This window comes from Aethalodelphis obliquidens, unplaced genomic scaffold (assembly GCF_003676395.1).
Source record: "Aethalodelphis obliquidens isolate GAN/ISIS:26980383/991018 unplaced genomic scaffold, ASM367639v1 scaffold6, whole genome shotgun sequence".
In the NCBI taxonomy this organism is placed as follows: Eukaryota; Metazoa; Chordata; class Mammalia; order Artiodactyla; family Delphinidae; genus Aethalodelphis; species Aethalodelphis obliquidens.
The window spans coordinates 75,707,813-75,723,063 of NW_020837950.1; the positions used below are offsets into that span (position 1 = coordinate 75,707,813).

General features: G+C 59.6%; 1 protein-coding gene across 6 annotated transcripts in view; it reads left to right on the forward strand.

Annotated features, from left to right (window-relative positions):
* The window catches only part of GAK (cyclin G associated kinase), a 50,792-nt gene extending 36,859 nt beyond the window's left edge, over positions 1–13,933 (forward strand). For 3 of the 6 annotated variants that reach the window (XM_027103995.1, XM_027103999.1, XM_027104000.1), the window contains 10 exons: positions 3,454–3,647; positions 4,321–4,464; positions 4,558–4,950; positions 5,188–5,361; positions 5,981–6,091; positions 7,052–7,168; positions 11,675–11,899; positions 12,406–12,554; positions 13,139–13,315; positions 13,405–13,933. In XM_027103995.1, the coding sequence (XP_026959796.1) occupies positions 3,454–3,647; positions 4,321–4,464; positions 4,558–4,950; positions 5,188–5,361; positions 5,981–6,091; positions 7,052–7,168; positions 11,675–11,899; positions 12,406–12,554; positions 13,139–13,315; positions 13,405–13,506 (1,786 nt within the window). In that variant the 3' untranslated portion in view covers positions 13,507–13,933. Of the gene's footprint in view, positions 1–3,453; positions 3,648–4,320; positions 4,465–4,557; positions 4,951–5,187; positions 5,362–5,980; positions 6,092–7,051; positions 7,169–7,826; positions 8,264–11,674; positions 11,900–12,405; positions 12,555–13,138; positions 13,316–13,404 lie in introns of those variants that run through there. The other 3 variants (XM_027103996.1, XM_027103997.1, XM_027103998.1) reach the window with 3 other exon arrangements.
* The last annotated feature ends 1,318 nt before the right edge of the window (positions 13,934–15,251 follow it).

Below are 15,251 nucleotides of genomic sequence, written 5' to 3' on the forward strand. Positions count from 1 at the left end.
GAGCTCTGACGCCCGGGGTCCCGGGAGGGCCGTGAGCTCTGACGCCCTGGATCCTGGGAGGGCCGTGAGCTCTGACGCCCTGAGTCCCGGGAGGGCCGTGAGCTCTGACGCCCGGGCTCCCGGGAGGGCCGTGAGCTCTGACGCCCCGGGTCCCGGGAGGGCTCACACAGGGCAGTGCCGTGCCAGGGCTGCCTGTGGTAAGGGCTCAGGGAGAGCCGCCCAGCTGCCCTCACAGCGCCAGCGTCGTGGGCCGTGGGCATGTCTGTGTTTCTGCCTGTTGTTGCTCCTTTAAGAGTTTCCGTGTTCTTGTCTTCTAGTATGTTTTCCACATTGGCACCTCGTGTATTTTTTTTTTAACGTGCCAACGTGACAAAGACGAGGAATGCCACGCTTTAAGGTTTCAGGTTTTTTCTCCTTTGGAGGAAGGTAGTCCCAGAGCTTCAGGTGTCCTTGTGTCCTCAGACATTTCTCTTCAGAGACCCGATGACTGAAGACCAAGCAGAAGAGCTGGGCGAGAGGCCCGTAGGTGAATCTGATGCTGGAGCCGGGAGACGGCATTGACTGTCTCGTGTGTTCAGGGAAGTTCAAGGGGGATTTCACCGCAGAGCTGGAACGTGCGAAAAGGAGGCAGGTGTGACTCTCAGACTGAGAAACGTCACAGCTGGAACTGAGGATTGAGCCGTGTGCCCGGTAGCAGAGTAGACACAGGAACGAACAATGGTGAGAGAGAGATGGATACAGAGGGGTCGCAGGGGTGTTGGGGTCTGGGAAATGGTCAGACGTGCCTTTGTTCGGAGTCCAAGGAGAAGAGGACACACCAGAAACAATGTTGGAAAAATCACCGGCCAAAAATTTCCTTACACTGATGAAAAACGTCAAACCATAGAATCAAAAACTCTGAAAACAGCAAACAGGAGTTTATATAAAAGAAGGAAGGAAACGCCTTCCTCAGCATGTTGCAAATTGCTGAAAACCAAAGACGACCATTTCGGAGCCCCCAGGGGAGGGACCTTCAAAGTAAGGAGACCGCAGCTGCCTTTTAACCAAGGGGCCGGAGCCGGAGCCGGGGGCATCTTCGGCAAGTGCCTGAGGAGAACGTTGGCCAGCTTGAAATTCTGCCTCCTGTGAAGTCATCCTTCAGAAGCGAAAGCCAATCAAAGATGTTTTCAGGCAGACGAGATGTTTGCAGTGTGTGTGTCAGACGTGGACACGTAGAGAAGCACAGAATGAAAAGAGAAAGATGCCCATTAAAAGCAGGCAGGGGACTCGGCTGGCGGATCCCCACGGCCAGCGAGCACCTGAGCCAGTCTGCACGTCCCTCATCACCAGGGAAGCAGGTCAGAGCCGCGAGGGCAAGGAAATGGGGGGGGAGCCCCCGTGGGAGCCACGCGGAGTTAGATGTTTTCTTGTGACGAGAACTAGGAAGATCTCCTGCCTCAGCACTTCCCACGTGCACGTGGCGTCATTAGCCCGTACCCAGGGCCTCAGGCTCGATGGCTCCAGACTGAGAAGAGGCCCCCGTGGCGTCGGCAGTCGGTGGAGAGTGAGCTGTGATGTCATGTCTGTGACCCTGTTAACGTCCGCTCAGGCCTCCCGTGGGGCCCCATCCGGAGGCCCGAGGAGCGGCTGCCTCTGGGGGCGTGGCCCTTCTTGGGGTCTGGAAAGAGACAGTGTTTTATTCTGAACGGACTGTTCCACGAGGATAACCTTTATGAGGCGCGTGCGTAGGCTTGTGCTTCGCTGTGCACGTCGTGCCTCCAGAAGTGGACTCGTCGGTTTAATAGCAGAAAGGCAAGGGGTGCCCCGCGGGCGGCTGAAAGAGGACACTTTGCAGAAGCAATCTGAAATCCCTCGGGTGCCTCCTGTGAGTGTGGAGGGGTGCCGAGCAGTCCGGGACGAAAGCCGATGCGTTTGTTTCCCGCTGAGCGTGGCAGGCTCCCCCTCAGGGCCTGTCCAGCGGGGCCTGGCCCTCTGCCCTCTGAGACCCCGGACCCTTGGGGCAGCAGGGCTGCGCCTCTGCTCACAGACCTCATTGTTTCCTCACTGGCCTGCTGGACGGGTGGGCAGACCCCGGCCTGGGTGGGGCTGTCCCCGGGGCGGGGCTGGGCAGGGAGGCGGGGGTGGGTGGCCACCAGCATGGTGCCGGGAGTGGCCCCCCAGGCCCTGCTGCCCTGGAGCTGAGCTCGTAGTGGCCGCGCGCCTTCTCCCTGCTTGGCTTCTTGGCCTCTGCTCCTTGTGGATGGGCCCCTCCCGGGGCCCTCCCTGGCCTCCGGATCCCCTTGGCCAACATCGCTGTCCGGGCTTTCCACCTGCGTCCCCGCGCCAGCTGTTCCTGCCCGGCTGAGCCGTCGCCCTTGCAGTCGTCTTCTTGTGGGCACCTGGCCTGGACAGGAAGGAAGCCCATGGCGGCCTCTAGGCTGGGAGCCTGAGAGGGCCACACGGCAGTGCGGCCACTGTCCCTGTGCCCACGTGGGCCCAGCCTCGCCCCTGCAGAGACCCCTCATTCCCCTCCTTGCACAGGGGCGGCTGCGTCTGTGAGGAGTGGGAAGGATTTGGGGTCACGCGTGCTCGCTCGTCCCATTTTGCTGAATCCAGGGAAGTAAGAACTAAAATTTGCTGTGGCCTCACCACCACCCCTGACCGCTCCTGCGCCCGTCCTCTGCCCGGAGGCCGTTCTCGGACGTCGCAGAGGACGGCAGGGCCCCTCCCTCGACTCCTCACCCTTCAGGGCCCCAGCGTTCTTTTTTGTGTTTCTCTCTTTGCTGCTTTACTCTTCTCACAGGCACAAGGCAGTAAGTGATGCAAACACGTTAGCATAAAGTAAGAGCAGCTGGGAGCCTGTTGTCTAGCTGAGGAACTAGGGTTTATCCATATCGTCACCAGAGGTGAGCTTAGGAATTCCCTCGAAACGTGCGGAGCCACAGAACGAGGGCAGTTCAGTGACGTGGCAGCCGCAGTCCCCGCTGCCAGGCTGCCCTGTTACCAGTCTCCCGCCCGTGCCCGGGCCCCCCGGCTCCGCGTCCCACCCAGTGGGAACAGGTTGGTGCCTCTCCACCCCTGCCGCCAGATTGCAGAGGTGTTGGTTTCTGGGCATCTGTTAATAGTTGGGGATTTCACCAGCGTGGATGGCATTGTTCTATGGGAACGTGCATTTAAGCTCTGAGGACCTGATTTGAACTCCAGAGCCTGAGGAGTGAGGGCTGAGCGCTCCCCTGACGGAGGAGCGGGGGTCCTGCTCTGCGGGTGTGGACGGGCCCCACTGCACACACACCCCTGCCGGTCCCTCTGACCCTTGGCTCAGTGGCGGCGTGAACGTCCCGAGCATGCAGTGCAGGGGCTGGGGTGCCTGTGGAGCCCGCGGCCCTGCCCCGCGCTCGTTTCCCAGTGAACATTGGGGTGGTACCCACAGTGCCCGTGGTCGTGCCTAACCTGCTTCTCGCCTCCCCAATGCAGGTATGACCTGGACGCTTGTGACATTCAGGAGAAATATCCCGATTTATTCCAAGTGAACCTGGAGGTGGAGGTGGAGCCCAGAGATAGGCCCGGCCACGAGGCCCCACCCTGGGAGACTGCGAGCATGCGGGGGCTGAACCCCAAGATCCTGTTTTCCAGCCGCGAGGAGCAGCAAGACATCCTGGCGAAATTTGGTGAGATCCTTGTTTTCTGGGCACGCCTGCAGGTGGCCCAGTGTCTGTTTTTGGATCCCAAGCCACGTGGCCTGCAGCCCCTGCCGGGGTCATGGGGTGGGGCTGGGACCCCCAGGAGGGTCAGGTTTGAGTCACACGCTGTTTTGGGGCGGTGCGTTTTCTGGACATGTGTCAACTTTGAACATGACCTGGAAGAAGTCGAGGCTTCGATTGGGACCAGCTGGCGGGGCTGCCCCCGCAGCAGAGTTTGTTCCTGGCCAGCCCCCAGCCCCTCCACACCCCGCAACTCAGCAGGGCTGTGTCGGCTTATTTCATAGCATTTACAGAAAGTAGCATCAGAAGCACGCTGGTGGGTGGGACTTGGGACTTCGTTTGCCACATAACGATTTTCTTTGTGTTCTTGGTTTGCATTTTTTTCTGTTATGTGAGGACAGCTAAGTGTCCCTGAATAGCGTGTGTGCACGTGTGTGCATGCACGTATGGTTTCCGGTGTACGCGTGTGCACACGTGTCCCGGGGCAGCGTCTGGGCAACGCTGGCATCCATTCACTGATGGTTGGTTGTTGTGTGGGTTTCTGGTGGTGGTGAGCCCTTCCTGGCTCTGGGCCTGGGCCCCGGAGCCTCACACGGGCTGCTGCCCTGGGCCGGGTGGCCTGACATCCCCCTTCCTGCAGGAAAACCAGAGCTCCCCAGGCAGCCAGGCTCCTCTGCGCAGTATGATGCCGAGGCTGGGCCTGCGGACGCCGAGCCCCCGGAGTTGGACTCACTGCACAGCAGCGGGGACACTGACCGCTTTCTGCACACGCTGGACTGGCGGGGTGGGTAGGCGGGCCTGGCGCTGCCCCCGTGGGCCTCCCCGTGCTGACTCTTCGCACTGAGCCGCAGCCGCCCCACCGTTGTCTTCTTTTCAGAGGACGGGGATTGCGCGACAGCCCCAGAGGGTCACCTTGCCGAGGAGGGTCCGTCTGCTGCGGCCGAGGACGGACGTGTGAGCGAGCCGTCTGACGAGGAAGCCCCAACACTGTCAGCTGAGAGCGGGGACGTGGCCGACGAGGACACGCCAGGCCCGGACCTGCCGCAGGAGGACGGTGTGGACCTCCTGGGGCTGCACTCCGAGGCAGGGCCGGTGCCCCCCACGCAGGCCCGCGGGGGTCCCCCCAGCAACGCGGACCTGCTCAGCCGCCTCCTGGGGGCTCCGGCAGCTGCTCCAGAGGGTGCCGCAGGTGGTCTGTTCGGCGGGGACGCGGTGCTGCTCTTCACCAGCCCGGCCTCTGCCCCGAGCACACGGACCACGGTCCCGGCCGGTAGGTGCCGCCGACAGGAGTGGGCCCGGAGGTCACGGCAGTCTGCCGTTCAGGGAGACCGCGAGCCCCCAGAGGATCTCCTGAGACAGGCAGGGGTCAGCGGGGTCAGCGCCTTGCCCCTCCCTCTCGGGGCCACGGGGTCGTGGGAGGGCCGTCCCGGAGCCGATCCTCTAGGCCGAGGGTGTGCACTGTGGTGCCCGCGCTCACGTGCACCTGCTTCCTGGTGTCCTGCCACAGCGGACCCGTTTGACCCTCTTCTGCTGCCATCTGACCTGGACGCCCAGCCCCACTCCCAGCCCGACCTCTTTGGCGAATTTCTTAATTCGGACTCTCCAGCCACCCTGCCTGCATCCTTCCCTGCCACCCACAGCGCCCCACCCCTGGCCCACGGCACCAACTTCCTGCATCTGGGTAAGTGCGGTCTCCACACTGGGGGCGGGGCCACAGGGCCAGGGGAGATGGGCAGTGCCCTCCTCCCTCCCCCAGAAAGGGGGCGCAGCCAGTGTCCACTCTGTATGCCCTGCTGGGTTCCCGGGGAGGTGGGAAGGCAGGCTCTGGGGCACTGGCATGTGGCCAGCCATGGCGGGAGGAGGCCTCTCTGAAGACCCTTTCAGATGAGGGACCGCGGACGCTAGTTTCAGCATCGCCCTGTGGGCTTCTCCTCTTGCTGCCTCCCTGCATCCACTTGGTCAGTGCAGTGACCGTGTGATGTGTCCTCCGCCCGTGTGGAGGGAGACGGGTTGGAGGCCCCAGAGGTGCGTCAGCACAGCCCTGCCTGGGGCTTCGCTAGGCCAGGAGCACCGCAGGGGCTGCTGCCCAGCACCTTGGCCCCCCACCTCCCGCACGGGCAGCCGTCAGGTGTGCCTCCTGCCTCCTGCCCACACGTGGAGGGGGTACGGAGGGCGGCCCCCGAGACTGCCGCAGATGGGGCTTGTGGCCAGCCTGTCCCCTAGGGCCCCCAGGAGGCCATGTGAAGGCCATGTGCCCGCCCCCACCGGGGACACACCTGATAGCGCCGCTGTCTTCCCAGGTGACCTGCCAGCGGAGCCCAGCAAGATGACAACCTCTACCAGCCACCCGGACCTGCTGGGAGGATGGGACGCCTGGGCTGAGGCCCCGGCCCCCGCACCAGCTGCAGAAGGTACGGCACGTGGCGTAACTGTGACCCCGGCCCCCAGAAGAGGAGGAGACAGGAGCAGCGCCCCAGGGGCACTCTGGCCGGGCCTCCTGCCACTGTCCCGAGTCCCCCCGTGCGGCTCCTGTGGGCGCTCATTCGGCTTGTTCTGAAGTTCTCACCCAGAATGTTCCTTAGCGCTTCCTTGTGCCCTGCAGGGCCCTTGAGAGGCTGCAGGCTGTCTTGGTCTGTCCCCTGTCTGTGGGGGCAAGAGTGCTTCTGGTGTCTCACTTTCATCATGTCTGTCCTTCTTTCCGTATGTCAGGATTCTGTCCCGTGGGGAAGTTTCCGGTAGTGAGTTGTTTTCAAAGGCAGTGGTGTTTGTGGCGCCTGTGACATGCTTCTCTCTTAAGTCCTGTTTATTAACTTATGGGCTGTGATTGTAAACATGCTACTCTGCCGGTTTGATAGGCTACCAGTTCTTTCAGTTTGCTTTTCTTCATTATGCGTGAGGTTATTATTTTGTGTGTTTTTGGTTATGTTTCTTTTGAGAACTGTTTCACATTTTCTAATCATTTTTTTGCACGGGAAATTCACCTTTTTTGTATTAACTTGTAAGAGCTCTTTATGTATGAGCTACCATCATTTGTAATGACCTCACAGTTGACTCTTGAATGACACGGGAATTAGGAGCAGGACAGTGATTTACTTAGACGTTTCAGTACCTTGTACTTAGAATGAACGAATGTCGTAGAGTGCACTCACACTTTAGATGGATTCAGGAGGTGGTAGGACAAACCCAGGACAGTTTATACGAGCTGTCAGGTGACCTCCCACACGGAGCCATGTGGGCAGCTCAGGCTGCGAGTGTGGCCACGTCCCAGGTGCAGTGACAACGCCGAGCGAGGCCTTTAGGAGCGTGAGATGGGAGGGCAGAAGCCACATCTACTCCAGTGTGCTGGATCTAATGCCCCTGCCCTCCTCCAGGCCCCTTCGTCTCTCCTGGAGGCCAGCCGGCACCTCCTGGCCCCCCAGCCAGCCAGACCAAGTCTCAGAGCCAGGACCCATTTGCAGACCTCGGCGACCTCAGTTCCGGCCTCCAAGGTAACCTGAGGGCCGTGTCGGGCATGTGGAAAGCACCAGGCCTCTCTCTGGGGTGTTGTGTCCGCCTACCCGAGGTGGGGCCTCACCCTGTCCACCAAGGCCCAGGGCACAGCGACACCAGGAAAGGCCCAATCTGCTTCATCCCAGGAGCTTGTTACCAAGATAACACCAGGAATTGCCAAAACTGGTGCTGGAGTCTGGCCCTCCGCTGGCATAGCGGTGCTTGGGGGTCATCTAGGAGCCGTCTCAGCACAGGAGCGTGGAGAGTGCCTGCCCCGCTCCCCAGGGAGCAGAATGCACTGCCAGTAATTTTTCTGAGAAAACTTTTAGGGACGTTAATTGTTTGGAGGCCAGGAGTGTCTCTCGTCCCTTGACAGTCGGGAGGCATGTGGAATTTTAGGTGAAAATAACATCTCCCCAGACGCTTCCTGGCATTTCAGGTTTTGGTGTCTCCCTGAGAGCATTCCTGGAAGTTTGGGTTTGCCCTGGGCTTTCTGCCTCTATCTTGGGCTGTCTGAGCACAGGGCGGGGTCACTTGGAGCCTCTCGGGGGCTGCCTGTGGTGAAAAGGAATTCTCGGGATCTGGGACGCCTGTTCTCAGGATGGAGCCCAGCCCTCAGCTCTGCACTGACCCCAGACCTCCGTCACACCCCCTCAGAAAACAGAGTCCTGCATGAAGCTGATGGAGCCGAAAGGAGAAACAGACAAACTCACATTCTAGTTGGAGACCTCAGCATCCCTCTGTCAACAAAGATAGAGCCACCAGACAGAAAGTCAGCAAAGCTGTGGGACATTCACAGGACACTGTGCCTGACAGCAGCAGGACACACCTCCTCCTGCACCCAAGCAACCACCAAGAAAGGCCATGTATTGGGCCATAAAAAGTCATCAACAAACTTAAAAGAACTGAAATCATATAGACCGTATCATTCCGTGACCAAATGGAATCAAACTAGAAATTGGTAACAGCGAGATAACTGAAAAATCTTCAAACTCTTGGAAATTGATACACTTTTTTTATTTTTTTAAATTTTTAAAAAAATTTATTTTTGGCTGCATTAGGTCTTCATGGCTACACATGGGCTTTTCTCTGGTTGCAGCGAGCGGGGGCTACTCTTCATTGTGGTGTGTGGGCTTCTCACTGAGGTGGCTTCTTGTTGCAGAGCACGGGCTCTAGGTGCACAGGCTTCAGTAGTTGTGGCATGCGGGCTTAGTAGTTGTGGCTCGCGGGCTGTAGAGCGCAGGCTTAGTAGTTGTGGCGCATGGGCTTAGTTGCTCCGCGGCATGTGGGATCTTCCTGGACCAGGGCTTGAACCCATGTCCCCTGCATTGGCAGGCAGATTCTTAACTACTGCGCCACCAGGGAAGTCCTGAATGACACAGTTTTAAATAACACGGGTTATTTAGGAAGTCTCAAGGAAAATAAAACAGCGTGTCGAAGAGAATGAAAATGAAAACACGACACATCTAAACTTGGGTTATGCAGCTAAAGCAGTGCCAAGAGGGAAACACATAGCATTAAGCGTGTAGTTTGGAAAAGAGGAAACGTCTCATCAGTATTGTGAGTTATCACCTGAAGACATTTGAAAAGAAAAGCAAAATAAGCTCAAAGCAAATGGAAGGAAATGATAAAGAGCCCAAATCAATGAAATAGAAAATGAAAACTAGAGAAAATGGGTTGATCAAAAAGCTAGTTCTCTGAGAAGATGGGTAAAGTTGACAGATCTCTGCTAAGATGGATTAAGAAAGAGGGGTTAACCCAAGATGTCCACAGACCCCAGAGGCTCTGAAGGGAAATGGACTTACGGCTTCAGCACCAGTTCTGGGACTGAGGTGAGGTGGACAAGTTCTTCAGGTGTGCCCCGTGTGAGGTAGAGCGTTTGAGTGGGTCTGTAATCATAAAGAAAATGAATTCATAGTTAGAAACCTCCCATAAAGGAAATCTCCAGTCCCATCTGGGTTCACTGGAGAATTTTACCAAATGTTTAAAGAATTCATACCAATTCCACACAGTCTTTTCCAAGAAATAGGAAGAGGAGGAAATATTTTCCAGTTGATTTTATGAATCTGGTATTACTTTGATACCAAAACCAGATGGAGGCGATACAGAAGGAAACTACAGACCACAGGGCAGCGTCCCTCATGAACACAGACACAAAGATCAAAGCCAGTCATCAGCACAGAGAGCTGCACAGAGAGCTCATCAGTGTATGAAAGCATCGCACAGGGGCCTCCCTGGCGGCCCAGTGGCCAAGACTTTGCCTTCCGACGGAGGGGGCGCGGGTGCGATCCCTGATCGCGGAGCTAAGATCCCACGTGCCGCGGGGCAACTAAGCCCGCTCACCACAACTGCTGAGCCCGCACGTGCCCTGGAGCCCACGCGCCACAGCTAGAGAAGATTCCTCGTGCTGCAACTAAGACCCGACGCAGTCAAAATAAATAAATAATTTTTAAAAAAATTATATATGTACATATACATATGTATATGTATACACAGCGTTAACTGGCCTAGGAAGGGAAGTCGTGTGATCACATCGGTGGTGCAGAAGAGGCATCCCCCGGAGTTCAACACCTACTTGCGATAAACACTCAACAGACCAGTAATGCGAAGCCCGTGGGCTTGATAGGGAGCACCTGCAGAGTCCTGCCGCCAGGCTTGCGCTGCATTTCAGAAGACCACACACTCCCCAGGGTCAGCCCAGGTGGTGCAGGCAGGCAAGAAAGGGACAGAAGGGACACAGGCAGTGTTGTCATGTGCGGACGACGTGCTGTCTGTGTGGGAAATCTCAGGGGGTCTGGGAAAGCATTTCAGGTCCCAGAGTGAGTTCAGGAGGGTCACAGGACACAGGATCAACAAACAGACACCACAAGGGTATTTCTGTTTACTAACAACATGCACAAGGAACCCAAAATTTAGAACAGCACCGTTTACAATCCCTGCAAAAGAAGAAACAAAGAAACATATAACATATTACTCTTACGAAGCACATACAGGACTCGCGAAGCTACAAAACCAAACGGGGAAGACCTCAGTAAACAGATGAGCTCGCAGCCCGGTGACCCACATCAGGAAGGTTCTCTTGCAGTGGTCAGTGGGGTCAGTACAGTCCTCACCAGAAATGCCAGTGAGGGTTCCTGCAGACACAGACGAGCTTGTTGTAGACTATTTGGAGAGTCAGGAAATGGGGTGGTTAAGACTCAAACCACCAGGCCTCCTGCCTCCTCCATGCCTGCGTGCTGTGGGCAGGACAGACACGTAGATCACCGACCTGGAAGTAGCCCCACACCAGTAAGACCAACGGACTTTTGCCAGAGGTGCAAAACCATTCATGACGGTGCTGGGGCGGCAAGAAAGTGGCGTCACCTGAACTGCACACCTTAAACAGCAGGTAGATGACCATTTTACTCAGAATTGGCCATAGATCTGTAAAGCTTTCAGAAGAAAAGAGAAAATTGTGGGGACGTCGCCTTTAGTGTCTCCTGGACCACGATCCGTCAGCAAACAATGGATAAATTGGACTTGATCAAAAAGACCTCTTAAAAAAAAAAAAAAAAAAAAAAAAAGACCTCTTGTGCCCTGCTAAAGGCTCTCAGCAGGATGAAGAGCTACAGGGTGGGAGAAATAGCTTTGAACCACGTATCTGACAACTATCTAGGATATGTAAGAATAGTAAAAACAGAGCAAAACACATCCAACTTGAAAACGGGTGAGTGGTGAAGAGAACGGCAGCCTGGGGAGAGGTCTAGTGTCACTGGCGGCCCTGGAGGCGCGGGGGGTCTTGACGGGGTGCAGCGCCGGGCGCAGAGCTGGCGGGCGTGCAGGACGGCTACTCGAGGCGGGCGTCGGTTCTCACAGAGCCGAACCCACGACCACCGTCTATCCCAGAGGCGCACGTGGGCTGAGCAGGGAGTCTCCGCAGCAGTGCTCAGGGCGACCCTGTTGGTAATCTCCACAGACTGGAACCCACCGGAGTCCTTCTGTGGCGCGTCCACCTGCCAGGCTGCTGGCGACGAGTGGGTAGGTGGGTGGGTCCTGGGTGAGAAGAGCCCATCGCAAGGGCCGCCTGCCCTGTGATTCTGCGTCTAGAATGTTCTCGAGGTGAAAGGTCACAGGACAGAGAACGGGGGCATCTTAGCCCAGTGCTTGCGTGACTGCACGCGTGTGCAGTGGCACAGAACCACGCACGCGTGACGCGGCACGTGCCTGCGTGCACGGAGCAGTAGCCTGCGTGGTGCTGCTCGGGGGCCCTGTGGGCGCTGGGTGCTGGTTTGGAGCTTCCTGGACTCAGCCCTGCATTTGAGCGAGTGGGGAGGGGAGCCCACCCGGCCCAGCCCCTGCAGACGGGCCAGCTGTGTGGCTACCTAGAGGCCGCCCGTCCTGGCGGCCGACCTGAAACGTTCATTTCGCGGGGGTGTGTCCTCTGCCTGCAAGGGCCGAGTACCCGCCGGGGCAGCGCCCGGTCCTCAGGCCGTCAGTGACACTCCCCACGTGAACTGTCTCCCCAGGCTCGCCTGCTGCACCTACTCCTGGGGGCTTCGGTCCCAAAGCAGCCCCCCCTCCCAAGGCCAGCGGCTCCTGGCAGACGAGCCGGCCCCCAGCCCAGGGCGCCCCGTGGCCCCCCCAGGCCAAGCCAGCCCCCACGGCCAGTGCACAGCCACGGCCAAACTACAACTCCAGCTTCAGTGTGATTGGCAGCCGGGAGGAGAGGGGCGTCCGCGCCCCCAGCTTTGGTGAGTCCTTCCTCTCTCGCCGCGTGTGTGGGTTTCTGAGCTTGCTGTGAAGTGGTTACAGTGAAATCCCGTTTTGCCTTGTCCAGCTCAGAGCCCAGTCCCGGGAAAGGGTGTTTAAGGAGACCCAGAGTCTGTTTCCACCCAGCGGGAGCCCCTTTGGATGGAAGTTAATGATTTCAGATGCATGTCTGTGGGTGAGCCTCTGCCCCCAGTGGGCCAGGCCACACTGTCCGGGAACCTTCTCGGCCTCTGCTGGCCGGGCAGCTGGGTGGTCAGCCCAGGCCTGGCTGCCTCGCTTGTCACGGGGGTGGTGGTCCCGACGCCTGCCGTGACCCCGCCCACACTCGTGCGCTCATGCCTCGGGGCAGCTCTTTTGGACATTTCCCATCTTCTCGGCCGTCCTGCCGTCCCCGAGGGTTCTCGAGCTGGCCACGCAGCACAGAGGCAGCAGGTAGGCTGTTGGGCGGGCACTTAGCGCGGCCCCTGAAGCCTCTGCTCTCCTCCAGGTCCAAAGCCAAGGGTGTCGGAGAACGATTTCGAAGACCTGTTGTCCAACCAGGGCTTCTCCTCCCGGGCCGACAGGAAGGGGCCGAGGACGATCGCCGAGATGAGGAGGCAGGACCAGGCGCGGGACTCAGACCCGCTCAAGCTGAAGGTGCAGGGCGCTCGGGCCGGGGCAGGGTGGGGGGCATCCTGGGCAGGAGCGTGGGGAGAGGGACGCAGCCGCGCGGCCCCGACTCACGCACAAGGACCTCTGTCCGACATGCTTGCGGGGGCAGTGGCTTCCATCTACGCTTATTTGCTCCCTGAAAGTTTTGGGGTGAAAGATCAACTGTCCCCACGTGGCTGGGACGTGTGGCCTCAGGCTCGTAAAGCTCCTCGCTCTTCCGCACACCAGCCAGGCGGGACCCCGGTCGGGGGGCGTGGGCCGCAGAGACCCCGGGGTGACAAGGACGTCTGTGTGCCTGGACCCTGGGATGGACAGGGTCATCTGTGAATGCCCCACCGAGGAAAGGGTCCCTGGATTCCACGCACCGTCTAGTCCATGTCCTGTCCTGCCAGACCTAGGGAATGGAATTAGCCATGCCTGGGTGGGGTCAGTGCAGAAACTGGGGTGGGGGTCCACATTGGGGCCACACATCTCACAGTCAGATCCCTGCTCCGTGGGGCAACCGCCGGCTGCCCGGTGGGTAGAGGCCGGGGCCTGGCACGCCCTCAGCAGTACGGCGTCTCCTTCAGCTCCTGGACTGGACGGAGGGCAAGGAGAGGAACATCCGCGCCCTGCTGTCCACGCTGCACACGGTGCTGTGGGACGACGAGAGCCGCTGGACGCCCGTGGGCATGGCCGACCTGGTGACGCCTGCGCAGGTGAAGAAGCAGTACCGTCGCGCCGTGCTGGTGGTCCACCCGGACAAGGTGGGCACGGGGTGTGGGCTCCGGGCCGGGGCGGCGCGGGCTCTGGGAGCAGGCCGGGCCCTCACCGCCGCCGTCCTGCCTGCCCACAGGCCCGGGGGCAGCCCTACGAGCAGCACGCCCGCATGGTCTTCATGGAGCTCAGCGATGCCTGGGCCGAGTTCGAGAGCCAGGGCTCCCGGCCGCTCTTCTGAGCCCACGGTCGCAGCTGCGCGCGGCTCGTGGAGCTGGAAGCTGCCGGCTGGCCTGGAGGGTTGCACGTGGGCCGGGGCAGCACGGGCTGGCGCGGCCGCGGCTGGCATCACGTGACGCCCGCCACGCTCAGCGGATCCAGAGCCAGCGCCACTCCCTTCACAGGAAGAGAAAGCATTCCAAAGCCTCCGAGTTCTTTCTTTCTCTCTTCTGGTCCTGAAGGAAAGGTGACGATTTGCACTCCTCCCACGCGTGTCACAGTCTGTGATTTGTTTTATCCGTGGTGCGCCCACTGGGGAGACCGCGCTGCTCAGCTGTCCTCCAGAGTCCGGTCCTGAACGTTCACGCCTCCCCTCGTGATCAGCCTGGTGACGCCTGTACATAATTAAACTATTTTCTGACGCCCCTCCTCCGGGGCTGCACACCACCTCCCTGCACTTTTGCTGTCACCTGGTTGACCTTGGCTCTGACCGTGAAGATGAGTCGCAGGGACCCCCGCCCGGCGAAGTTGGGCTCCTCTCCACTGCTGGTCTGAGCCCCCGCGGGCCCCCAGCCTGGCCTCGGCCAGCAGCCCAAGCTGGGTGGTCAGGAGTGGCAGGAGGGCAGGCGAGCCGGGAGGTGTGGGGAGGGATCAGATGAGCTGCGGCTTTGGTCTGGGGGCTGGCCCGCGTCGGGTGCTGGGCACGCCCTGTGGCCCCTGCAGCGTGGCGGAGGCAGGTGGTCTTGCTGCAGGTGCACAGAGGCTGGCCCTCCCCTGGGCCCCCCGGGTCCCTCCTCCTCACAGCGGGAGGGTGTGGGGGGCTTTGGATTCTCTCGTTCCGGGAATTCAAAGCAAAAGCAATGGCCTTGAGTAACGGGGCTGTTAGAGAAGCCCCAGCCGCCCCATGCTCTGGGGGACAACACGTCAGGACAAACGACAGCAGTTACACGACTCGAGGTTTTGGTCGGAAGTGACGTTCCCAGCCTCCTGCGGGTCAGTCCACCATCCCCAGGGCTCGTCCTACTCCTGGCTGCCTGGCGCTGCTGGCCGGGCCCTGGAGACGGGCGGCCCTCGACCCTCGTCCCCGTGGTGACAGCAGGCTTGGCCAGGCCCGGCCCAAGCTGCCCCTCGGCCCAGTCAGCACCATGGCTGGCCTCTGAGAACTCTGTGCGATCTCTTCTTTAGCCAGAATGAGTTACTGAGTCAGATGTGATGCCCAGTCAGGGATTCAGGAGTGCGCCACCTGCCTCTCAGGTGGGCTTGCGAGTTGGGTCACCAGGGTCAGGACCCTCCCTGTGCCGGGCTCCTAGGCGCCCATCCTCACAGCAAGGCCTCACCTGGGAGGCAGCGCAGCGCTTAGCTGAACGCTCTGACTTGAAGCTCGGAGCCCCGCCTTCCACCTCCAGTGATGTCTTTGGTCTGGCAGGGGGTGGGCCTGCACCTCCTGATAGTTCAGAGGAGGAAGGGGCTCTGGCTTTGTGTCCTGAGGCCCCAGGGCCCTACGGCCTCTGCCCCTAGGGCTGCTCTCCAGCCCCGCCCCAGCCCAGAGCAGGAGAGGAGGCCGAGGGCCGCCTGGACCTATCACTGTCCCCTCACTGAGGTGAGCCACCCACCTGGGTTGCGGCTGCTGCTGCAGGAGGGCAGGAGGGTTAAACCCGACTCTTCCCAGGCTGAGGCCTCTTTTCAAAGAATACTCACTCTTTTAAGTAACAGTGGGACTTCCCTGGTGGTGCAGTCGTTAAGAATCTGCCTGCCGATGCAGGGGAC